Here is a 26,733-nt window from a genome sequence, read left to right on the forward strand (position 1 = left end):
CCAGAAAAAAATCTGTATCAGGGCAGAGCTGTGCTTTTACTGTCTAATCACAAATCTACAAATGTGGCAAGCAGATGGATCTAATTTTGTCATCCTTTCTTTAGACAGATTAATTCTCACTTTAGTTTGCCTTTTTTACCCTGAGGTTATCTAACTCAACCTTATCTTGAATTTTGTGATTAATTCTTACTGTTGTAACTCTTTGTGCTTTCTAAATTTTTCCCTAAAAAACCTCCCCTTATTCATCTCTTTTTCGGTTTATCTTAGAGCTTTAGTTTATGAAGTGCATTTATAAGGCATGTGTTATCGTTATTACAGAACATTGAAGTGTTAATAAAAGGCCATTAGCATTACCACAGCCCCTCTAGCTGCCTTTATGTACCCTTAATGTGCTCTTTTGACAAGCAGCATTTTAATGTGTTTACACAGTTTTTAGCACAATAAAGCTTGTCAATGACCAGAGATATACTATGTACTGCTAAGAAACTAGCAGTATTTTGCCAACGACTAAATCTATACAGACATAGAAAGGAATCTTCATTAATAAATTCAAGTGGCTCTCAGACTTTGTCATACAACCTTATTTCAAATATCTGTCTGCCAAGATACTATTGTGATTAACATTTATGCCTGCTGTGTGATGAGTGCCTGTGCTTGTTTGGTCCTATTTTAATTCAGGGTAGCTCTGGGACAGGTGACAGAGCCACCTTTGCCACTAATGCCAATAGAGCCACATCTTTTGATGTCATCTAGAGGCTGGGAGCTAGATGTTTGCTGCAGGTTTGGCTGCAAGGTGACTATTACTTCCTGCCTATACACTTACCGTGGGACAGCACTGATCAGTAATGGTACGTAAAGAGAAATGGGAGTAAGAAACAGCAGTAGCTGAGGTAAAAATTCATTATTCAGAAACGGGCCATTTAAGAAATCTGCTCAACACCCTCTCTGAGCCTATGTGCATTCCACTAGACCTTTCTATTGCACAGTCAATTTTCCTTCAATTGCACTCGTTTTTCCTCATTTACACAGCAGATAAAACTACTACTGCTTGACGCTTATTTAATTATTTTTCCACTACAAAGTGGCACAGCTTAGAAACGCATTACTTACTTTATCTATTGTCTCAAAAACGTTCGCTGCAGCCCCACGGCCAGTGGCAAAGGCTTCCAGACAAGGAGATGCCTGGCCAAGATTTAAAGCTCCTACTAAAACACCAAAGAAAACCTGAAGAAGAGGAAAAAGAAATTAACAAAACATGACATCACATTTTTGTTACAGTTTAGAGCTTAGACAGGCAAATCAAACTACAGTGGCTTAATGACTTCTTGTGCAGCAGCTGATGCAGTGATTCACTATATGAGCATAATTAGCCCACAAGAAAGCAAACAAATGCATCTTAGAAGGGATGCTTCCAGGGACGTCTTTCTGTGGGAGACATCCTCCTTGAACAGAAGACTCAATTTTAGTGTTCTCGGAGTAATTTACCAAGCTCCATTTAGCAGGAAGTTTTGCACTGCATGCTGTTGATGGTTGGGAGATCTCATGGTGTGCAACAGTCAGAGAAGGAGCAGAAATAGATGCCTCATAGGAACACCCAGGACTTAACCAAGATTCAGGAGAAATTTACCCTGGGTTTGGATTGGAGCCTGCCATTTGGGCAGTCCTGGCTTAAAGCGAATAATCGAAATATCTGCAGATGTTGGTTGTATTGCATTTAGGTCATCAGTGTCTAAAGCATCTACTCTGCAGAAGTGCATGTATGAGTGCTGTGCAGGTTACTGTGGTTTTTTGTATACGCCGCAGAAGCCACAGCCATGTGTGATTTTATCAGCATATATGTTTACATATTCTTTGTCATCTATAGAGCTGGGTGGGCAGTTAGCAACAGAAAATAGTGATTCAAAGGAACAAAAACTGTTCATGAGAGAGAGGTTAGATTTGATTAAACTTTCTTTGGTTAGGTTTTTCTTTGCCGCAGTGGGGTTTTTCATCACAAAGTAAGTTCTTCAGAGAAGCCAATATTCCAGAAGCCATATGCTGACCCACAAAATGGGAAAGCTAGTTTCAGGCCTCTGTCAATTGTGGAGCAGGCTCTCAAACGAAAGCATTATTCTGACCACAGTAGGCTGCAATTCAAATCTTGGATTTTTTTTAAATCTTAGCCAATTATGTCATATACTTTCATACATATACTGAGTAATGGTCTTTAAAAGACATATATAGTGTTTGTTACCGCTGAGCCACCAGATACCAGAACACTACAAACATGTGTTCCGGAATTGATGTTTTAAGAAAGTCCAGAAAAGTTACATCACGCAAAAATGGGTACCTGCAGAAGAGTGCCAGGTGAATACTCTTCTTCTTCAAGGACAAGTTTAGAGCCATACCAAAAGGCTAATGCATAACACAGGAAAATTATAAGCCACATGTAACCAGTGAATAAACCCATTATTATTCCTTTTCGAATTCCCCAGTGCTGAGCAAACACCAGATTCTTATCATATCTGTAGAAAAAGAGAAAAATAAAAGGAGATTAAAAATTCAAAATAGGCAAAGACTAACAAAAAGGCTGTGCTATAGTTAACAATGGGTCCACATCAGGTTGACAGCTCTCACTCTGAAGTGAGAGACCACTGCTGAAACCAGCAATGCTCCTAGATCATGAAATCCTGGTATGTTCTAGTGTAACAAGCACAAGAAAAGACAAGCTTAGTGCAGATACATCACCATGGGGTTTGGGGTTTTAGCAGAGTGACACAGGATTTGAGAATTTGGCCAACGCTTCAGAGCACATCCTATAGACACGTTACATTTTATACAAATTTAAGAGAAATTTGCAGCTTAATATCATCAAATCATTAAGTCTTGCTGGAACTAGTTCTCTTACTTCGCTTGAAAGTATGCAAAGTTTTCAGATGTTCTGCAAAGTGATATATCAGACAATGTTTAGGGGGAAATTTGACAGTATGTGCCTACAAGTGGGAATGACTTGAAGATAGTATTGCTGATGTTTTATTTCACTGATTGACTGAATTATGAAACTGGTTTTGCATATGTAATGTTATTTGAAACCTAAATTTCTATAATATACATGCATATCATTCTCAAAGCTAACAGTCATTGTAAAATTTAGAGACTAATTGGCATAACTCTGAAGTGCATTACAACATTAGGTTGCTACAGGAAAAAGAAATCAGAGACTTTACAATTTGTCTAAACAAACCTTTCAACTTCTTTCTTCTCCCCACCAAAAGCAGCTACTGTTCTGATGGATGAGAGCACTTCATCAGCCACAGCTCCAGCTTTTGCATAAGCCTTTAATTCTCGGCCTGTTAGTTTTGCCACAGCCTGCAAAAGCATAATAAGTGCTGGTTACGCCTGAACTGTAAGTGCAGACAAGGACAGCAGTAAGCAGTGCTGGCTGCCACACTGTGCTGTTTGCTCTGCATGAGGTCACCTCCTCCACTGTGGCAGGCTTTTATTAGGCACCCACGAAGACTTCTGCCTTAGTATTAGGGCAAATACCTCTTAGCATATGTTTTGCAGAACAGTTAACCCCTTAGCCAACAGCTCTGCTCCAGGTAGCTAGAAAGAGCAGCTGACAACACTCGCTTTTCCCTCCCTCCCTCTCTGCTGCTACCTGGGCCTTAAGCAGACTGCAGACTGAGGGTCTGTGCATGGTGGGAGGAAGGGGAAGCTTAAGCAGCAAGAGCAGCCCTTTAGCCACGGTGACAGAGCTAAGCTTCGGGAAGAAGAGGTAGTGGTACTGATGGGGGAGGATGGAAACAGATGTTGCCCACCACTGTGCTTTGTTTCTTGGGCTGAAAGCAAACAGGTCTCTACACAGCAGCCCAGAGCATACTGGATGTCAAAAGCATACTTAGTCTCAAAAGAATGCTCAAATTAACATAAGAAAATGTAGTCATGTACAATTCTACACAAAGATACCACATTGGCTTGGGAATGACATATCACTAGAAATTGTAAAGTGTCATTATTTGCTTTCTCTCTTCAAATACCCTACCCCAAGCATCTGTTAGCCACTTTCGGAGACCAGGCTGGACTGACCTTGGGTCTGTTTTCTTTATGGCAAAAAACAAAGAGTTGAGCTGGAAAGGCTCATAAGGAGGAAACACCAAACAACGGGTATGTGAAAGGAGAGTTGGGGACAGAGAAATAAGAATGGAAGGGGGAAAATTACAATCATAAAGGGGAATGAGCTCAGAAAGAACTGCAAATGAAGGGGTTTATTTCATTCCCTGCCAGGATTCTGCTCTCCCACTTCACACTGAGTTGTTATTCATGTCACCTACTTACAGCCAGCACAAGATGATAAAGGAGAGCAGGAAGGCAAGAAATTAGTCAGTTGCATTAGAGGTTTAATAGCAAAATGACAGCAAACTGTTCTTGATGTGGAAGAAGTGAGATAGCCGAAGGGCTGAACCCAACCAAAGAGCAGAGTGTGAGAGAGTGCAGAGGAGGAGCAGGATCTGCCCAGGCCTGCTGGGTGTGGGAAAGGTGAGAGGGCAAAGGATCCTGCAGTTTCCTTCTTCACTGTGCTTCCTCTGCACAGTGACAGGGAGTTAGTAGGGAGCAGACTGAGGAGCAGAACGGGAACAACTGGGAGAGGATGCAGCAGCTGCCAGGAGCAGGGACAGCTTGAGGTAAGTTTGAGCAATTCTTTTCAACTATTTTACAGCTCCAAAACTTTATCACCTCTAAAAGCCCCTAATCTACATAGACAAATCAAGCCCCGTGTCAAGTAACCATCTAAACCAGGTGTGTAGTGACAGAGAGAAGGTGTAGGCCAGGTTCTGATCTCAGCAACCATAATATCCATCTGCAGGACCCAACAGAAGGTATGCTGTCACTCCTGTCTTAGAAACAGGATATATTATTCTGAGAATCAGAATAAGCAAAGTGGGAGCAAAGGCTGCCTCCCCTCTCCCCCACTCCTGGTTCTGCTGTGGCCATAGTCTGCCTCTCTTGGCTTTAAAAGGGTGTAATAGCCTTCTATTCCACCAGTCCTCCCAGCTCTATGGCATGACCTTCCCGGCTCATCATACCTCAACAGGAACGTCTCACCGTTCACTTACCAAGCCATAGACAGCTGCTCCAACCCCAAGCAGAGGGCTGGCTGCAATGATAACCAAGGTCAGTTTCCAGCCACTGACAAATCCCAATAGGAATCCACACACAAAGGTGGTTAAGCGCTGGATGAAGATTGCTACTTGGTCAGCAATAGCTTCATTAATTTTGTTAACATCACTAGAAAAAATTAAAAAAAAAACCAACAAAGACCAACGGAAGATTGGTGAGCATATCTTTCATTTGTGTGGCAGGTCTTGGCCACATTTGGGTTAGTTTCTTTCCCTTGGAAAAGGCCCTTCCTCACCACTATTATTTCCACCATCACCCTTTCCAAACACCCTGGGCTACAGTAAGGAAACCTGATGCCTTTACAATGGCAGAAGGCTTTTATGCATGAATACTGCAGAGAAGATATTGTCTTTTCCCAGGAAAAGTTGTCCTGCCAGCAGACTCATCCACTAGCTCGTTCTTACTACTGTGCCCCAGCTGATTCAAAGGAAGGGCAGAGAAATCCCAGGTATCTGGTAATGGAAAAACAGCACAGCTGACATGACATTCCTCCCACTATGAGGCACTGACAATGTACCATACTGCCTTGCTAAGGGGGCAGGAAAAGGGAGAAGGGCTGCAACTCTCTTCTAGTTCCACCTTCCACCATCTCCCAGTTCCTCTCTCAACCCTATTAGGTAGTTTGCTCTCTAAATGAGAGGGAGAGTGGGAAAACTGAGGAGGGCTACTTTATCAATGGAGGCAGTGGGAAAATGTAACATCTCTGTCCCATGGGAGACAGCGGTGCAGCTGTTAACATCATTCAACTCCTAGGCAGCTGCAGAGTTCTTTTATTCTCACTTTATGCATTGCCAACACAGAAAAAACTCCTTAAAGCAAAACAGTGATTATACTTCTGTCTCTCTTGTCTATCCTACCTCACCCCTGAGATCAGAACAACTGGGAACTCCTGGAATAAATAAGAGCAAGTGGCATTGAGGTTTCAAGTGCAAAGTTGTTAGCTCATTGATATATTAAGTGAAATTACAGTCCTCTATTGAAAAACTTAAGAGTATTGAGTTGAAGAACACGTTTATATTTCTTCTGGAAAATCTTTTTTTGTAGCCAGGAAGCTTTTTGTAGGCACAGGACGATGTTGTTCAAAAACCCAGGGAACTAAGTGATATTTGTTAGACAAATACATGCTCAGTTCCCGTTTTTTGCCAAAGACTTCACAGTGACTTACTTACACTTGGCATTTATTCCTCATAAAAATAACACCACAGAAAGTCATTAGATACCACTGGGCAGTGAGTAAAGGCAAATAAAATCCCCTTCAACTACAGGAAAATCTTCTGCAAATGTGACTACTATTACGCAGGCACGACTGAGAACAGGGAGCCATCTAGAGCTGGTATATTCACCTCGCAGCTGCCTTCAGCCCGTAAACAGGAACCACTAAGAAAAGGAGCAAGCCCTTAAAACTCCACTTTTCTCAAAGCTAAAGGCTTACCCGGGATAAGAAGCTATCTCTTCTACCTTGGGTCCCTTTCTAAAGGTAGGTGCTTGTACCTTCTTTAGCAGGAGATTAAGCAAGGCTCACTGTTTTCTTTTAAAAGCCAACAAAAACAAAGTGTACCCCTAATGTAATTTTCCTTTCTGGGAAGTGAGAGAGGGTTCAAACCCACATCTCCAGCCTCAGGGAAGTGTGCACTGGCAGCCAAATTATAGATCACTCTGAAAGGACTGGGCACAGGAGAAGGGAAGGATAAGAAAAGCTGGCAAAAAACCCTGCACCCCAAAACCAACAACCCCCCCCCCCCCACATTTACTGCCAGACAAGGCACGAAAGGGAAATAATTGGGGCTTAAGAGTTATGGCACTCAGTTTGAAGATGGGGGAGCTAATCAGCCTGGTCCCTGCTCCAGGAACACAGCTGTATCTTATAGCAGAAGGTGTTTGTTAAATGCCTAGTTATTGGCACTCTTGTTGTGTTTGGAAGGAAGTGCAAAATGTTCTCTGTAGTGTATGTTTTTTCTAGATTACTTACTCAGAAATTCGGGTGTTCAGTTCTCCTACAGATGTACAGTCAAACCAGCCTATATCCATTCGCATTACTTTCCTGAAATAAGCTTTCCTGATTTTCTGTATCTGACGAGCTGCAGCCATAACCCAAAAGCAGATCTGGGAAGAGCATAATGTGGCTGATAAATTGCAGTAAAAAGTCTTTCTACTCCCAACAAATGGGAAAGAGCAATTCAGCTATTGATAAAATTACTATTCAGGTAAAATACATTCTAGCTACAAAGACATGGTAGTTGTTTTATGCCTTTGATCTTTAAATAAGCCAATAATTTTATAAAGCCTCTGGATCAAGGATTTGTCTCAGTTCTCATAGGCTGAGAGAAGCTGGAAGTCAAATTAGTTGTGCTGTTACATGAATGTTATAAGGACAAGAATTTCCATCCACAGCTTAAGTAATACAGGGAGGACAGCCATCCTACCTCAGCAAAACTCTGGGATAGTTTTCAGGAAGAAGAATGACAAGTGATTTTTGTGATTATAAAAAGCTTCAAAAGCAGCAAACCCTTTAGCAGATTATGCAGGAATTGTCCAAGCTTGTGGCTCATCTAGGACATAGGGATTAAACCATTACTACAGAATATGTAGGGTGTGATTTTCTTCCAACACTAGGTTTACACTAGTATTACTCTGTAATATCTCTATAATAGAAACACAGAACTCAACACAGTTGTGGTGCATACTGGGAATCTGCATGCCCTTCACCTATTACTTTGGGAGGGCATGTGGATTCCATAGTAACCACACTTGAGCAAATATTTCTTGTGGTGTGAAAGAAGCAGCATGCATTCATCTCACTGGGTAAAATATCCTTGTACAAATGTATGCAAGAAATCCAAGGAGGTCTCAAACCTATTTCTAACCTATTTCAGCCGGTAGAATGAGAACTGAAAGCATCTGCTCTGCTCAAATGGGCAGCTGACTTAGCAGTTATACATAAGGAACATAATTATTGTATTATTATAAACTTAATTATTTAGTGATTTAAACTTCTAAATCAAAATAGGGAACAAAATACTGACTTGGAGGTATCCTAACACAAGTATGGCACAACCAATTCCTGCATAGTAACCTGCAAATGTGGTCATTTCTTGTTCAATGTCCAGCAGCCTGAAAAAAAAAAAAAAAAGGATTAGCAATGCTGATTTAAGTTTCTCACAGATTTCTGATCTGGTGTTTCTTCATGTTAGAGTCACGTCAGCTGGCAAGTTACCCTGTTTTGATAACAGAGGCACTGTTTCCCAACACTGAGGCTGTTGCTAACAGAGGCTTATTTGCTTGCTTTGCCTGTTGCACACAGGGGTAGAGCACTGGCAGTACCAGAAAATGCTCTGCTGTCCTGGAGCAGCCACACAGTTTCTGACAAACCCTACAAGACTTCATGCTCCAAAACAGCACAGACGAGAGGGTGTTTCAGGGAAGAGCTGCCCAACAAGTTTTCATTAGATGTTGAATGCACTTGCTTTGTGCCATTATACCAACTAATTACACTCAGATTTAAACAGTGTTTTATGGGGTGAAATGAGGGCTGTTAAAGTCAATTCAAGTATTACTTTGTACCGTGATCTGAAATTATCATTTATTTTAGCCCAAATAAGAGTATTCAATTACTCCTAACATCTGTGAAGGGTATTGAGTTGCTGCTATTGCATTTAGGTTACTTCGAAATAGGCATTTCCGGTCATTATCGGTTATGCTTTTACACAACTTTTTTGAACCATCCCACAGACAGCAAATTTTATTCTGCTTACCCAGAATTTGGTACACTGAAATTTTAAGGCAAAAGGGAACACTATGCACCTGACCTGATCTCCTGCAAAAAACAATCGTGGAAACAACTTAGGTGCCTGACATAGATATCCATTATGATTTTTAATGCTTTGATTAAGATCATGGAGCAGATCCTACTGAAAACTCTGCTAAGCACATAGAAAATAAGGAGGTGACATGGCTTCACTAAGGGCAATTTGTGCCTGACAAATTTGGTGGCCTTCTACAATGGGGTTACAGTGTTGATGGATAAGGGAAGAACAACTGACATCATCTACCTGGATTTGTGCAAAGCATTTGATACTGTCCTGCATGACATCCTTGTCTCTAAATTAGAGACATGGATTTGATGGATGGACTACTCAGTGGATCAGGAATTGGCTGGATGGTCACACTCAAAGAGTCACAGTCAATGGCTCAATGCCCAAGTGGAGACCAGTGACGAGCAGCATTCCTCAGGGGTCAGTATTGGGGCTGGTGCTGCTTAACATCCTTGTCAGTGGGATTGAGTGCGCTTTCAGCAAGTTTGCCGATGACACCAAGCTGTGTGGTGCAGCCAACACACTGGAGGGAAGGGAGGCCATGCAGAGGGACCTTGACAGGCTGGAGAGGTGGGCCCCTGCAAACCTCATGAAGTTCAACAAGGCCAAGTGCAAGGTCCTGCACTGGGTCGGGGCAATCCCAAGCACAGATACAGGCTGGGTGATGAGTGGATTGAGAGCAGCCCTGCGGAGAAGTACTTGGGGGTGTTGGTGGATGAAAAGCTGAATATGAGCCAGCAACGTGCACTCGCAGCCCAGAAAGCCAACCTCATCCTGGACTGTATCAGAAGCGTGGCCAGCAGGTCGGGGGAGTTGATTCTCCCCCTCTACTCTGCTCTGGTGAGACCCCACCTGCAGTGCTGTGTTCAGCTCTGGGGCCACCAGCATAAGAAGGACATGGACCTGCTTGAGCAGGTCCAGAGGAGGGCCACCACAAAGATGACCAGAGGGCTGGAGCACCTCCCCAGGGAGGACAGGCTGAGAGAGTTGACGTTGTTCAGCCTGAAGAAGAGAAGGCTCTGGGGAGACCTTCTAATGGCATTCCAGTACTTAAAGGGGGCCTACAGGAAAGATGGGGAAGGGACTCTTTGTCACAGAGTGTAGTGATAGGACAAGGGGTAATGGTTTCAAGCGGAAAGAGGGGAGATTTAGATTAGATATTAGGAAGAAATTTTTTACTGTGAGGGAGGTGAGACACTGGAAGAGGTTTCCCAGAGAAGCGGTGGCTGCCCCCTCCCTGGCAATGTCCAAGGCCAGGCTGGATGGGGCTTTGAGCAACCTGGTCTAGTGGAAGGTGCCCATGACAGGGGGGTTGGAAACAGATGATCTTTAAGGTCCCTTCCAACCTAAACCATTTAATGATTTTCTAATCCTGATTCTATGAATGTATCCTGCCTGGTGCATAGTTGCTGCTTCAGAGGAACAGGTTTGTAGCAAATCCTGTATTCTACCTGCCAGACCCATTTCAGAGGGCTGGCTTGGACAGCCTGAAGCAAATAATTTGGCCCCAGTCACCTACATGTACTAATGTGAATCACTTCCCACATGCTCTGAAATTCAGAGTCCTTTAGACAAGTAATTTTTAAATCTAATTAAATAACTAATAAAATGTCATTCAGAGATTAGAAAACTCTTGAAAGGATGCACTGAAAAATGAGCCTTAGGAAAAGTTACAGGTTCAAATTTGGCTTTGACAGATATCTGTATCTGAATGAATCATCTAGCCTCCATTTATTATAGTTAATGGAAAAAAAACCCAGGCACTCTTATAGGGTAGTTCATCTGACCTGCCTCAGACATCTCATATGATGAATTGCATCCTAGAAGCACTCATTCTCTTCAGTGACTAAAGTTTAGCTAACTTGCTTGGAAGTCAGCAGGAACCTATAAGTAAGTCCTCACCAGAATGGCCAGAAGTCATTATTACTTACTCTGTTGTCATCAGAGAAAACAGATTAATGAACTGTGTAGCAGATACATCTGTTATCAGAACAATCATCATCAAAGAATATTCTTGCTGACATCTATAGCTGAAAGACCAAGACCCAAGTTGACCTTCTCTCTCTCCAGGTAATATCTCCAGCTCAGTAACAGGACTGTGTAACAAGAGCCATGCCCCTTTTCTGCACTATGGATAGAAAATGTAAGCTTTAAAGGCTGAACTGGACCTTCACTAGCAATACATTCTCTGACAAGCCATAATAACAAAGGAAAAGAAACAAATACATGTACTACTTACCCACATCTTATTGTGGCGTTCTTTTCATTCAGATGAATAGTACCATTAATCCATACTATGGTGTTATTTACACATGTCTTGCCTGGGTCTTCAAGCTCTTGCTTTTCAATGTCATATTCAATAAATGTGTCTGCCATTGCACCAAGCACAAGCAACACCGCTGGCTGGGCTGCTCCATGAACAATAGCACAGAAACTACCAACAGCCATCATTAAAATTTCCATAGATGAAGAAAATCGAAACTAAAGAGACAGGAAAAAAATATGGTCTCTGCTGAGAGGCAGTCTTCATGCCAGTTGTATACTGATAAATCATTAATCAGGTGGATCAGATACAAAATCATTCTCTTGAAATTTCAGAATTATCTTCAATACAGAAAGAAGACAAATCTTTCTCTCCAATATAATCTAATTGCACCTGTGATTACAGCCTCATAAATTATTATGAGCTCCCTTTTAGCTGACAGCAGAATCTGACCATGAATGTATTATCATATAACATTAATAGTTCGATATCATTCCACATTATCATCATTCCAGAAACTAGCAAAAAGATTAAGAATAGTAATTTTAATTCATATATATAGTCTGCTTTGCAGATTTCCTGTGGGGATGGAGGGAGAAGGAAGGGAGGAAAAAGCCTTAGGGCATTATGCAGAGCCTCTGAATAGAGTTAGCCAATTTCTCAAAAGTCTGGCGTGCTGTGGCAGAAAGCCAACTAAACATCTCAGAGCAAGTTCTCATAGTTAATATTCTAAAACATGTTGGCTGAATCAGACAATTTTGCATTGGCTCTTAATCTGGGAGAAAAGGTTTGAGCTAAGTCCTATTACCTTGCACTTGCCATGGGCCAAGAGCATGAACACACGCAGCCGGTGATGCAGCTAAGATACAGCAACTTAGGTTACCTTTGTCATAGTTGTGTGAAGTCTGATTCTCAGGTTGAAGTCATGCATATATATATAGATCAAATTGCCCATATAGCATATCAGTATTAAATACTATATATTTTGAAATAGGAGTGTAAGGAGGAATCATAGCCTGCTGAAGAACCTGTCCAGGTTCTGCAGGTGCTATGATGAGTCTAAGGGAAGAAAGGGTGGGAATTTGGAAAGCATATGGAAAAGAGACATTAGGGCAGAGACAAGATAAAGGGAAAAATGAGTCAGTTAACATAAAACAGAAATAAATACAAGGTATTTCTACAAAAGAAAACTGTAGCACTACCACTGTTTTGAAAACCTTGCTTATAAGAAATCTCAGAATTCCCTTGATTAAAAAAAAAAACAAAACACACAGAAAATGCAGAGATATGTGATATCTAATCTCTCAGCACATCTGATGCACACATACTGTGTTTACCAACTGGACTTAAGGAGTTAAACATCTGTGCAAAACAGACTACAGAATTCAAACCCCTCTGCTTGATAGACATAGCCTTCTGTGTGGATAGACTGTTCTCTCCACCCAACTAAGAGTTGAGATACTTAGCCAGGTAGAGTACAAGCCACATGGATGTAACTGCACTAGCCCAGTACTACAGTCAGGACCATATTAGTTTGGACACATTACAGGCTAATTGCCTAGATTACATGCGAAACAGAAGTAATAAAACCTCTTAGCTGCATGCTGCTGGGTTGGACATTTCTGTACTACATTAATTTTAAAATTTAGATGCACCTTATGGGGGTCCAAGACCCATCAGAGGCTAGACATACCATAGAGTGTTGCGCATTCCCAAGTTTCTATAGTTACCAAATCTTTAATACTACGGAGCAATTACAAGGGAGCTAAATTATCTGCCAAATACCACACAGCAAATTTTTGGCAGAAGTAAGAATGAACCAAGGTCACCTAGATCCCTGCTGTGCATCTTAACTCTTTTCTCTGTATCTATCTGTACATTCAATATCATGTGTTTAATAGACAATTATGGCATGAATACTGATAATCGATATCAAGCTGACAAAATGACAAAGGGTTCTATTAAATTCTCATTGACTTTAATGGCAGAATTTCATGCCAAATGGTTTAATCCTTAAAAGTCTGGCTAACGCACAGCTATTCCCCAAAACAACCATATAGATTATTGTCACTTATTCTGCAGCATGATACACATAAAATATTTATAGCCATTGCTTTCATTACCAGCTGAAAGAAGCCAACACGAATACTGTTTTCTCTCTTTTCTGGTGACCTTCAAGAACAGAAAACATAAAATTATAAACTTGTATTTTGGCACATATTTTTTTCTATATGCAAAGATAGTACACAGAATTGAACTTAACTCACTTTTCACTTTTCTTCTCTATAAAAGGTTCTTCATATGTACAGAAGTTCCTAGCAAAAAGGATAAGATTTTACATTATTTCTTTTATTCTCTTGGTTGCTTCTCTGAAATTACATTTTATTTGAGACATTTTGCCCAGAATTTTAAGAGACAAGCCATTTCTTTCAGATTTCTTTGGAACCAGTGATTTGATGGTTCTTTTAAATTTTAGACTGGGACTAGAATGGAGGTTAGGTTAAAATGATCTGAAGTTTTATGCTGTGGTTTGTACACAGCTCCTCAAAACACTGTTGCTATAATGCGGATTGTGGGTTCTTTGAGGTCAGATAGACAAAATCCTACCATCCAAATTGTCAGCTATTCCTTTCTTTAAGACAGAGAAAGGTCCTGTTCCCATTCTCTCTTACACTGTCTGTATGTTCATATGTCCATAGCAGCAGTAGAATCTCTCACCCCCCACCATACAATGCTCCATTCTTGGGTTATTATTCTGTACGATCAGTCAAAATCTAAAGGACTAGTTGCACCATTATGGATAGGATCCATACCATAGCAAGTGATCATCAGCTGTGTAATTCAGTGATGAATGAGTTAGGATTTTCAATTTGGACTATTTTTTTTAATGAAACAAATGAATTCAAGCTATATTTGTCATGACCAGTTTTCAGAAACCAGATCCTAGAAAGCCTGAAGGAAGCTTCATGTGCATAGTAGGTAGGACCATATGTGTGTTCCATCTGAAAGTCCAACAGAATTTGGGTTTCAAGATATGTGCAAGGACCGTGGTAAACCTTGAATACTGGGCTGGTGCTGTCTGAGATGGGCAACTTAACAAAGACAAAAATTAAGAGATGCTCCTGCTTCCTCATTCTAGGACCAGTTCTCAGACTGTGTACAGTGTCAGAAAGAGCTGGCACAAACTACAGCACCCATTAGGATGTCCAGTCTGCTACAACATGGTCACAAGATCTAGGAATAGGGAGCCTCTTAACCCCATTCAAATCTCAGATAATAGCTGAAGGTCAAGGTCTCTAAATCATTTCAGCTTTTAACTGTCTAGAATTCTGCATTTAAATCTTAATATCTGAGCTCAAATTAAGTGAGCTAATTCCTTTTATTTTATAGTCTCACAGTTAAGCTTGAAGAGAAATTACTCAAGATTGATTAAAATTCCTGAAAAAGTCATTTCTCAAACTAAAAGCACTGAAGAAAGACAAATTTGAATATCAAATACATTTTCAGAAGAAAGACCATATTTTGCTGCCATTACTCTATGTTTGTAAAGGTTTCTAGGACTGTTTCGGTCTACCTGTGTCAGTTGTATCAAATAAGGCCGTTCAACTCTTAGAGAACAGCTTTTCATTAAATATCATATATTCTATAAATGTGTCAATTCGATCTGACGACATTAACTTTCTTGAATATTCCTAGAAATATTGATAGTTCCATTTGTGTCCATAACTTACTGTGATTTCTTGAAGTTGTTACCTGTTAGGGAAGATAAATTCACAGCCTAGTTAATAATTATTAAAGTACATAATCTTTTGTAGACATGTGAAACAAACTCTAGAACCCCATGGGACCTGATAATTCCTGAGGTATAAGCATATTATTCCCACTGATACATCTAGCCAGGGACACGAACTGACATGGATCTAAAAACTCTTTGGTATGTTTATATCAACTTATGTCTGCTTTCTCTTGAAGTAGTAGTCTCAAGTTTTCAGTCCCCAAAATGCAAAAAGGTTTTCACTAAATACATTATTCGGCCAAAATTCAGCTCGTTTTCATTGCAAACTGTTTGCTAGTATTCAACTAGTTCTCTTAGACTCTGTCTCATCGAGGAATACTACTCTAATGGCAGTCCACGCATGCTCCCTGAAAGGAGGAGCGGTAGCTCTTTGCTCTTGCTTTTCAACAACTTAGAGACTGAAAATATTGCAGAAGAGGGGCAGCCGTGCCCATGGCGGGTAAGAGGAACTGGTCACACTGATGTCTATTCTCAGGATACTCCCTAAGGACCCATAGCTTAGAGAAATGGAATTATACTACAAGATATAATTATGCTGTAGGACAACTCCTTAGTCCGCAGAACAGGTCTGGATTTAGCTCCCTTTCAGAAGATGTTTTGAAGACATCCTACCTAAAGCAGAGCGTATGTTGGCAGGGGCCCCGAAGAAGCATCATCATAAGGGCTGATAGAGAAAATATTTGCTGTACATCACTTGAGATGACAATGAGTAAAGAGCAAGTTTTATGTATTCAGCACAGTTTGGATAATATAAGGGCACTGGGCATATGCACCTTGCTCATTTACAATGCACTCGGCAACTCAGCATCAGGTTCAGAGCCATGGTATGCTTGTAAAGCAGCGCCCTTCTTTCTTCACATCTAGTGACACAACACTGAGGATACACAGGCCTGTGTCACAAAGCAAACACAATAGAACTTTGCATCACAATTCACAGAGGGTGCAAAGAAGTCACTGCAACCATAAATTTTGCCTCCATCATTTTGCTGCCCAAGGGAAGAAGGCTTTTCCACTGTGTACAGGGTTTTGCATTTCCCAAGGCAACAATGTTAGATGGAAGCAGTCTGAGTTTGGGACTGCGGGAACAGCTGATTACATCTCCCTTTTGAGGTGTTATTACAAAGAATCATTTGGTGTTAGAAAAGAGCCTGTTGTAAATGAAAAATAAACATCTGATTGCAGTTTTTTGAAGTTTGGCAGCAGGTGATAGCTGTAGTGGTTTGAAATCATTCCTAGAAGATTCTCCAGGGTTTATCAGAAAAGTTAATTTTTAGAGAAAGTGCCCTCTGCAGGCTGGTAAGGCAAAGTGTTTTGCAAAAAAAATGAAGGAATTGGCTACTGGGAGGAAAATGGGAGAAACGAAAGAGTCTGGTCAAAAAGCTTTCTGAGTCATATCAATTTAGAGAGCAAAATAAGTGTTCTCCAAAGGAGAAGAAACCCTGATCTATGAACTTGATGAGGGAAACAAGAGTATATCAATGCTGTACAAGAGTGTGAGGAGCTGCAGGCCAGGTCTTGCAGGCCAAAAGTATTTAAGCTGGAGGAGAATTTGGAATGATGTTACCTACTCTTAATTTGAAAGAAAGAAACAAATGAGTAACAGTTCATACTGTTACAATTGAAAAAGTAGAAAAAGAAGACAGAACATTATTTTTATAGAAAAGACAAGAATATAAGGAAGATGAAAGAATTTATTAACCCTCAAGAAAAAAGCTATAGTAATCTTTGAATGCTCAAAAAATTTTGAAAGACGAACTAAGGCATTTGAGAAAGAAATTTTACAATTTGAAGAAAAGCACAGAATCAAGCAAAAGTTGAAGAACATTGCCAAAAATCTGAGTTTTTACTGGTACTGTAAGAACACAGTAAAAGTTAAGCCTGAGGAAATCTGACACTTGATTCAAGTGATGAAAAATTGTACTCAAGTCTCCCAGCTAAAGCTGGCTCATAACTACACCTACAGATGTGGTGTTCAAGGGTTGATCCAGAGAGGGCTAATTCTTGCTAATATGTACAAAAGATGGTTGTTGAAACAAACCTCACTGGAGACAAGATCTATCAGCAGAATGCAGGTAAAGTTTTAAAGCAATGATGTTTTCTTTCGGAAAGGTGGTCTAGCAGTTCAACAAACTGCCCACTACATTAACCAGGAAACACAGTGCCTTTCCAAGGAAACAGAGAAGCCAGAAGCAAACTCACTTGATAGGCCAAAAAAAAAATCCCAACTGTGAAAAAACTAATCGCTTTAGTTCCAATAGTAAGTCTCTTGCCTAAATCCCGTAACAAGTAAAAGCGACGAGGATGTAAGACAAACTAGCAGATAAAAAACAACCCCCCAAAACAGCTAGATAAATCTGGGCAATCTGAGATTTCTAAGTACGTGGCCAGGAGAGATGAACAGTTCTCTGTCTCAGAAGTAGGACATATCCCCTTAACCTATTCACTCCCTTTTCTTCTCATTTGTCCCCCGTCTCCACCAATATGAGAGCCCACAATGCCCCATGCGTTGATACTGCCTTTAGTTAGCAGCCTAAGTGAGAAGTTTTTTAAAAAACCAACACACACAGTAGGAGAGAGGAGTGGAGATATGTACTTCTTCAGCACACAGATGGCTGCTCATTCCAGCAGGATACAGAGCAGTGTGCTGGGGCAGCATTGTACTAAGGAGAGAGCAGACTTTCAGAAAACATTCATGTTGGGTTCTTTCACAGCCATGGAGCTGAGGTTGCTGCTGCTGTGTTGCAGGCTTTAAAATCAGCTTCAGAATCTAGCACGCCAGCTTTGATTTTAAGAATACATTCAAGCTATTCAGAGAATCATTTCCTACAGTATCTTCTTACCAGCTGTTACAGTAGATTTGAAGTTCCTAACAAAACCAGACCTTTGAATCTGTTGAATAGGAGATTAGCTAGTCTAGGAGAAAAATCACAGCAAAGTGAAAGAGATTTGATGAGGATAGGTAAAATCAAAGGAATTATCTGGCTAACACAGAGAGACAGAAGGTGGGAATAACACCTTCTGCACATGAAGCTCTTGTTCAGCTTCTAATGTCAGAACAAAAAAAGCACATGTACTGTCTTCTAATGGAACAGCTGCTTTTATGTTTGCAGATACTGGTCAATCTCTACAAAGATAACTGCAGTCAAGTCTTAGTCCAAGCTCTGTTTGAATACTCCAAATGTGTTCAGAATCCATTGTTATGCCCACAGTTCTATGAGACATTCTATTAAAGATTGGGAGGAAATCCCAAATCCAAACAATGAATGATACTAGATTTGAAATAGAGACTTAGCATCAATCAGCAACTACTAAGATTTAAAAAAAACCCAACAGGCAACACAGATCAAGTTATAGCTGGGACACAGTGCTGCTACATAGCAGGGAAAAAGGCTTGAAGAGGTCTTAAAAATCAGTCATAAGGTCTTGAAAAGGTTTGATTATTGTCTGAAATTTCATGATATACATGGTTATGTGAGAATTTTGCTGCAGGCCACAGGTCTTAACACAAGGTAGATGTATGGTTCCCATGGAATGAAAAAGGCTGAGGCAGGACTGCCTTGAACTTAAGCTGTTATCTAAGCAGGGGAAAAAAATTCACTGTAACTCAGTCTATTATGGTATTCTTTGATTTTTTTTTTTTTGGTGGTGAAAAACAGTTCCAAGAGAGAGGGACTGTCTTTCAACATGAGTCTCCAGTTTTCTGGAGGGAATCTGTCAGAAAGTATTTCAAGTGAAATAAAACTGCATAGTCTTTGTCACTATCCAGCTTGATTGTTCTAACAACACATCTCATGCATGAAAACGAAAAAAACCAAAACTTGGGACAAAAAAACATCCCTCCTCCTCAAGCTGTGTTACATTCAGAGCTGACCTGAGAGGACCTATTTTTGTGATGAAGCAGGTGAAATTGTGAGTGAATGCCACATTTGTAAATTGCAATAAGGTCCATGTTTAGTACACAGGCTATTTCATGCATGGTTTGAAGTATTTCATTGGGTCCTAGGAGAATGTTTTTAATGAAACTTAAACACTTCCAAGATTCAGCCACAGCTGTCATGGAATTTGAAAATACAAAATGTATGTATACTTACGGAAGTTCGTGATATCTGAGTGCCGGAATCCTTTTGTGAACCCTTTTTACTCTATGTGAGGAGCATGTACATTGCACTGTATTGCAATTTAACTTCCATTATGTGCTACTGTTTTGCTTTCCTTTGTACCTTAGATTCAGTACAAATATTTGATGCCCTTCTCTTTGTTGGCTTTTCTCAAATCTTATAAAAAGAACTAAAAATATTTAGCAGTTTCTCTTCGTGTTTCTCCTTGACTCTTGCCGCATTTGGATTGGCAAAATGGAAAAGCGCACGTTGCAAAGGAAAAATGGAAGAAAAGAGGAAAAGTTCTGATAAGGAGGAATATAGAGCTTCTCACAGCAATAGCTCATATGAATTCTGACTAATATAACTATGACTACAGATATATGTGTTTGTTGAAAGCAGCTCTAGAAACTAGACAGAATGGTGTTTTTTTCCCCCCAGTAAACACCTTTTATTTGTACACCAGTGTGCTAGGCATAAAAACCTAGGTAGACACCATGAACTTGTAGGCTGATAAGTAAAGATTGTCCATGAGTAGGGATTATTATACAAAGTTTTACAGAAAAGTTGTTTTGCAGGCAGCATACCCATAACAGCAGGTATCACAAAACAGTATGTTTATTCCACAGACTATTTGCTTTGTGTTCTGTAGACTATTTACTCCACCTAGGCCACCCACCACCTATTTTACATGGTTTATAAAATAAGCAGCTGACTGAAGAATAAACTTACATTTGCCATCCAAGTCAAAAGCATGGTTATCGTCTCCCAATCTCTTGATGCTACGCAGAACAACAGGGTCAGACATGATGATTATTTACTTCAATCAGGAGTCCTGAAGAGAGAAAGGGAGGGGGGGAAATGTATCAGCATACATTTGCCTGTGAACGTACAACACTATTGCATTAAACTCTTGCTTACCTCGGTTTTGCCCTTGTTATCCCAGGGCAATGTGACTGATTACAGCACAAGTTATAACAGACTAGATGTCGCAGAGAGAGTAAAACTACAGAGTAGAAAAGCATCTCAGAGGAGCATGCCCAACTCACCCCTAAGGGCAAGGCCTCTGAAAGCCTTCAGTGCCTCCTACCTCAAGTGAGGGCTGCTCTGCCGGGCCTTGTGACACACTGCAAACAGCCCTGTCCCCATTAACGGCTCTACTAAAATAAACTACCATTTTTGTGCAGGAGACGTCCGCAGGTTATAGACTGAGGTATTGATATGACAGGAGACCTGCCCCTGCCTTGACCTGTCCCACCCGGCAAGGGCCAGCAGGACCATAACAGGGGGACAATCAGAGGACAAGAGGGGTGGCAAGATGGGGGCCCCAAATTCACACTGGCGTCTGCAGCATCACCACCACCAGCTGCACTCCCACAGCTCTCAGCTGGGATGAGTTACCTGTCAGGCCTGCTCCTCTGGACAGGTTTATTTCTAACTAGTCACGCTGACATACCGAGCAGATGTTGTACATAAGAAACAGTAAGGAGACAAAGTTAACGCTTTATTGTTAAAGAAGCATTTTTGTGAGGCAAAATCTGCCAGAAGCGCTATTTTTGGCCAGGCAGGCCTGACATCCAAGATGGCATCTGGGTAAAAGTGCTGCAGAAGCCCTCCCAAAAACATACCTTTTCATGCCTTTTCTGAACTTCAAGAGAGCTCACTTTAGCCTCTTCAAAGACCTACTTGGAGGAATCCCATGGGTTAGGGTTCTAGAAGGTAGGGGGACCAAGAGAGCTGGTTGCTATTCAAGCACCACTTTCTCCAAGCTCAAGATTGGTGCATCCCTATGAGGAAGAAATTGAGCAAAGGAGGTAGAAGGCCTGCTTGGATGAGCAAGGAAACACAGGAACAGGCTGCCCAGGGAGGCTGTGGAGTCTCCTACTCTGGAGATACTCAAAACCTGTCTGGACGCAGTCCTGTGCAACCTGCTGTAGGTGAACCTACTTTAGCAGGGGGGTTGGACCAGGTGATCTCCCAAGGTCCCTTCCAACCCCTGCCATTCTGCAATTCTATGATAACCAAAGTCCTTTCATCCACACCTTTGTTTAATGTAATGTATCCCAAAGCATAGTTACAGTATCTTATTCCAGTCATCAAACATCAATATTTGTATGTTTGTACTGCTATATAAACCTCTCACAACCTCTTTGAGCATATTACAACGCATTCAGATAGCAAAGCTTTAACAACTTTTACCCAAATAACACAAGAATTATTCTGTGTAAAAGACACATTTCCACAGATTAATTGTTATACCACCTGACCTCCCAGTCAGCTCTGAGTTTTTGTCTATTTAGCCCTCTAAAGGAACCACTCCTTTTCTGCTAACAGTATTAAAACTACCAGAATCCTTCATATTGGTGACAGCTGTGTGATTAGCTACAGCCCAGCAGTTCCTTACAACTGGGACAGGCTGAGAGGAAGCTTGGCTTTGAAATTACGAGAGGGTGAAGGAAATAACCCCATTCCTAGACTGAAATAGAGCAACGTAGTAGAAGCCTGTCCAGTGGTTCAGGATGCATGTGTGACTTTTAATAATTTCACTTCCCATAAAGTCCCAAGCTTTCATTTTTGTTACTTTTTCCCTCCAAACTGGCTTTCAAGAACTGCTGATTCGTAACCAAACCCTTCTCTCTTTTATCCTCTTCTCCTGAATCTTACGTGTACATCTCTTGTCACATCAGTGAATCATCAGTAAGTTACGCTGGAAAGACCAAAATCTCTTGATTAATTCTAATCATCCAAGACAAAGTTCAATTATTCTTGTTCGATTTTAACTACTGTTTATCAAAGATGCCTGAAGAACTCCCCAGGCAATTAGTGTTTCACTATCCTTATTGCTAAAATAATTTTTTCCTAGTGTCTAATCTAAATCTTACTTGTCATAATTTAAAGTCTTTACTTCTTGTGCAATCCACCAAGGATATGGAATATAATATTCCTTTCAACTTTGTAAATAGGTTGTATTTCTTTGAATAATACTAGAAAGTCTCTTCAGATGAAGAAAGTAACTCATTCAATTTTTCTTGGTAGGATGTATTTCCTAAATCACTGATAATTTCCACTGGTCTCCTTCAGATTCTAGCACACCTTTCTTGAAGTGAAAGCACCAGTCTTACCAACACTGAGCAAAGAAGAAGGATTATTTCACATCTCGCAGATTATGTTCCTGTTTATGCAACCCAGTGACATCTAGTTTTTGAACAGAATCATCACATTGTTGATTCACATTCAGTTTGTAATCCACCAAAGCCACTCATTTTCTGCAAACAATTTGCTACAGATGCCGTTGCTTTCCAAACTGTATTTTCACAGTTGATTTAATCCTGCCCGCTATTGTCCATATTTAATAGCACCTTACATTCTTCAGCCTGTTTTATCTGTTTGTTAGGGAATTTTACTTCTAGTCTTGTTCTCCAGCACATCTGCAGTCTGTCTTACTTTTATGTCACGACCAAATTTAATAAGGATATTCTCCATTGTATAATCCACACCATTATCAGTATTACTGGATTATAACAGAAGCAAGACAGATGTCTGCAGAACTTAATTCAGTACATCCGTTCATTTGGACATCGGTCCATTGATGGGTATAGTTTTTCTTGCCTAAAAGTTTCTGATGAGCAGAGGTGATTTATTCATCTGCTGGTCAGCAAATTCTGACCCCCTCACATTCTGTGACCTCTTAAATTGTGACCCACATTCTCTCCTTAAGTAAATGTGTAAGGTCAGATCATCACTGCAATAGCAAAATGTCTGGCCAGGACTAGAATAGTCACAACATAAAATCACAGGAGCTTTTAATTGATCCCCACATACAGTGAAATTTTAATAATATCTTTTCCATTCTCTGAGACAGATAGCAAATGGGCTGGACAAGTTATGGTACTTTCTTAGTTAAAGTCTCTATGTGTGCACATTTCCAGGTTCTCTTTCTGCTCTTTTATATAACAGAGAAAGCATGTAACACCTGCTTCTGACTAGAAAGAAAGGAAATCATCATATACGTATCACTGTTTCACATGGGACCTATCTACATATCATTAAATTTCACTTCAGATGGATTTACATCAAGCATATGGAAGAGGATTTAACAAGGGCTCAATTTCCAGATGATATTATTCAGTTTGTATTGAAATAAATGTAGCTTCCCAGAAAGAACAAGCGTACATTCCTGGCAGCTTTGAGTCCCTTGAGATTATGTTTCCACTGCAGATAGAGTGACAATTTTCCCCAAGTGGGAAAAAAATTTTCACTCACTTCTTCAGTGGAAATACAGCTTATTCTGCTCCCTCCCTCCTGCCTTTTGCTGTGTCTGATTGACCGAAATATTCTCAAACAGAAGATCTCCAAAACCTGTCATCTTAAATTTCCAGAAGTTTCTTTAAAAAAAAGAAGTTTCTCGGCCAGCTCATTTCTGGCAGTTTTGTCAGTGATCACATTCTCAAGACAAATTTTTTTATATATGTCAATTCCATTGTGAGGCTGGAGCTAGAGATCTCAAAACACAGACTTTTTGCTCCATTTCCAAAGAAGTTTGATAGTGGTAGCACAGACTGGGGAGCCCTTCACAGGGACATGATTCTAAGGAAAATACAACTTAAATATGCAATTGGCCTAAGGCTGGCCAGATTTTTACTTTAAGTATACGTCTTTAGGAAGGACACAGTTAAAAAAAAAAAAAATAAATAAAAGAATGAATACATTTCAAAACAAGCCATCAGTGTGAGAAAAATAATCAAATCACAACGTTTGTATCTTTGTTAAAGCTTTTCAGACTTTTGGTTCAAATGATTAAAGCATGATTGGCTGAATTAATAATACCCAGAAGATACCAACTGCAACCACACACTCATATTTTCTTCTGCAAAAAATAGTTCACCACAATGGTAATTTTACTAGCAATTTGTTCTTAAATATGAAGCCATCATTTGCTTCTAGATCCACTACTGACCACTTTGTGCTGTTTAGCACACAAGTAATAGAACCGTACAAAGAAAGCTGAGCTAATAGACAAACCACTGATTTTACACTGAAATTAGTATAAGCCAAAATGTCACCTGGGCTATGAAAATGTGTGCTGCTGGCGTAAAGAAGTGTTGTTCTATCTGTTCTGCTGTCAAAATGAATCTAAACTTCAAGGGTAGTATTTACACACACATTCCAGCAGCTTTAAAATACTTTATGACCTCACAGAAGTATGAACATACAATAATGAAGTGATATAAACCATTTGAACCATACTGCTGAATGTGGCTTCCAGTGAAAAGCTATGAAGTTGTTAAAAAAACATCCCCACTGCATTTCTGCTTCAGAAAGATAATGTATAATGTCATCCTGAAAATTGATGAAGGCAAAAGTAAAGCAAAGCAAAGTCACTGTCCACCTGTCCTCTTTCAGCTATTTCTTTGCCTTTGCAATCATAACATCTATACAAAATTTTGTAATGGAACATTGTAAAAATCAACCTGTCCTTTAAATACCAGTATAGAACATCATGCTGGGAAGTCTCATTTCAGTGCTTGCTCTGACACTGTATTTTAACACCATGAAATATATTTTGCAATTTTTTTTTTTAAGCCTGAGTGCTGATGCAGTTTTAAATAATAGGAGAAGTGGCAAAAAGCCCCTAATGATTGATAGACTTGAATAAGGATTCTATTTACAAACACTTGCTAGAGCTAAACTTTCTGGAATTATGTCACTTTTCCAATAAAATTGTGGCTGTGCCACATTTTTGGAAGGAAACACATTTTTCCTATGTTTTCTAAAGCTATCCACATACTATCCTGTCCAGCAGGCTTCATTCATTAGCTGACTTAAACAGATTAGTATAGCAGGTTATCATGCTGTATTAGAGTATTAAAATAACCTTCCTCAGGGTCTGAATGTTTAACTGGGTATCAGTACAACATCTTGAAAAATACTATTGGTGATGTCTGCATTTAAAATTATTTAGATAATAGAAATCAGAGATAATAGGTGTTACATCATCCCATCTACCCCACGTGTGCAAAATACAAACTAGGAACAGAGAATACCTCAGAAACTGCACTGAAGTGAAATGGCATTTTACTCTAGCCAATTAAGGTATGGCTGCTGGATTTTTTGATAAACAAAAATCTCTAAAGAACTCAAAATCCAGATTTAAACAAGTAACATTTGGAGAATGTTAACAAAGGAACATATCCGGTAGAATGAAGTGCCATTATGACCTGATCCAAAGCCCTTTGAAATCTGTTTCAAATCACACCTTTATTCACGAGATCTTTATTTAACCTAAAGGGGGGGGAGGGCGGAAACAATGAAAATTGGCCCTGAAAGCACTATCCTTTATTTTTCTTTAAAAATAGGTTCCTCAGATATTAATGATAGCATACATACAGAAAGGCATTTTGCTTCAAAATAGAACTTGAATGTCTTATTCTTCAAACAATCCCATTCAAACAAACAAACAACTCAAAAAAAAAACCCAAACCCAAACTTCTAACTGTCCAAAGGGAATTTAGCATTTAGCTTAGATTGTTCTGAAAAAAAAAAATACAGGTACATTTCAGTTCAGGAAGTATCATGAGTTGACTCTGATACATTAAACATGACAGATTTGTTACTCACCTGTCACTGTGAAAAATCATGTATCATAGAACAAATTGCAAGGATCCTGTTCAATTAGTCAGTGAAGCACCCAACCATTTCCTATCATGTTTTCATTATTCTAACCCATCTGTCAGAACTGAATCTTTAAATTGGGCATTGGCTATTTGCACCTGGGTCAACAACCAGGCGGTCACAATGGTTACAGTTCATTGACATCTAAGGGAGGGTTTAAATTTGACTAATGTAATCTCACAACATAAAGTCAGGGCACTTGGAAAGCAATTATACACATGGAGACCACAGAGGGTTCTACGGAAATAAAAGTTTGCAATGAATGTATGAGAAGAGATTATTATAGCATTACGTTATCAGCATTAGTATAAAATTACTTTATTAGCTGTGCAATAATTCAGCGTACACTCTTTCCCTGCAGTAAATAGCAACATCAGCTGAATAATATGAAAATTGTTTCAGAGATTAAGCTAAATTTAGATTAGAAACTTGCTCAAAAGCTTTGTTTTCTAACCCCTAGCTTGTCCCTCTCATCATGACTTCCATCCTTCCTTTAACATGCAGATTTTACAAGCCAGAAGCTTCTGAGTAGTAGTGAATCCTCATTGGAGATGAGCCCTCCATGGATTTTTCAATAAGGGGCATTGGTGAGGACAATGCTGTGACCTCAGCCAATGTCACCACAATGTTCAGAGAGAGATTGCAGACATGGTTTTGTTCCCCTCTGAATTACTTCTCACTAGAGAGAGCCCTGACTGATAGGAGAAGATAGAAAGGCAGTGCCTTAATCTTAATGATTGTCAGCTCTCCACAAGTCTTCTGTGCTCTCAAATTTTCCATCATAAAGCCTTGTGTGCGGAAGTGCATCACGATTAAACATAGCTAACTAGAGCTCCATTTTCCTTGTTTAGCATCATTATTGTGTTCACAGTGACAGCATAGGCAAACACAAACCTAGTGTTTTCTCCCATTTTCTTAACAAAAAGAAGCCTA

At 40.0% G+C, this 26,733-nt stretch overlaps 2 protein-coding genes across 4 annotated transcripts in view; one reads left to right on the top strand and one right to left on the bottom strand.

Moving 5' to 3' along the window:
- ABCB11 (ATP binding cassette subfamily B member 11) overlaps positions 1 to 19,936 on the bottom strand; it is a 46,909-nt gene extending 26,973 nt beyond the window's left edge. For 2 of the 3 annotated variants that reach the window (XM_086465000.1, XM_086465001.1), the window contains exons 1-11: positions 19,861 to 19,936; positions 14,967 to 14,988; positions 14,554 to 14,564; positions 13,359 to 13,399; positions 11,212 to 11,453; positions 8,184 to 8,271; positions 7,130 to 7,263; positions 5,097 to 5,268; positions 3,224 to 3,348; positions 2,330 to 2,504; positions 1,111 to 1,224 (exon numbers count right to left, since the gene is read on the bottom strand). In XM_086465000.1, the coding sequence (XP_086321126.1) occupies positions 1,111 to 1,224; positions 2,330 to 2,504; positions 3,224 to 3,348; positions 5,097 to 5,268; positions 7,130 to 7,263; positions 8,184 to 8,271; positions 11,212 to 11,453; positions 13,359 to 13,399; positions 14,554 to 14,564; positions 14,967 to 14,988; positions 19,861 to 19,936 (1,200 nt within the window). Of the gene's footprint in view, positions 1 to 1,110; positions 1,225 to 2,329; positions 2,505 to 3,223; positions 3,349 to 5,096; positions 5,269 to 7,129; positions 7,264 to 8,183; positions 8,272 to 11,211; positions 11,454 to 13,358; positions 13,408 to 13,502; positions 13,551 to 14,553; positions 14,565 to 14,966; positions 14,989 to 19,860 lie in introns of all 3 variants that reach the window. The other variant, XM_086464999.1, reaches the window with a different exon arrangement.
- The window catches only part of DHRS9 (dehydrogenase/reductase 9), a 31,174-nt gene continuing 11,003 nt past the window's right edge, over positions 6,563 to 26,733 (top strand). The window contains exon 1 of the mRNA XM_086465002.1: positions 6,563 to 6,637. The gene's annotated coding sequence lies outside the window, so the exon portion shown is untranslated. The remainder of the gene's footprint in view (positions 6,638 to 26,733) is intronic.

The sequence above is a fragment of the Leptosomus discolor genome, chromosome 5, assembly GCF_034619465.1.
Source record: "Leptosomus discolor isolate bLepDis1 chromosome 5, bLepDis1.hap2, whole genome shotgun sequence".
Lineage (NCBI taxonomy): Eukaryota > Metazoa > Chordata > Aves > Leptosomiformes > Leptosomidae > Leptosomus > Leptosomus discolor.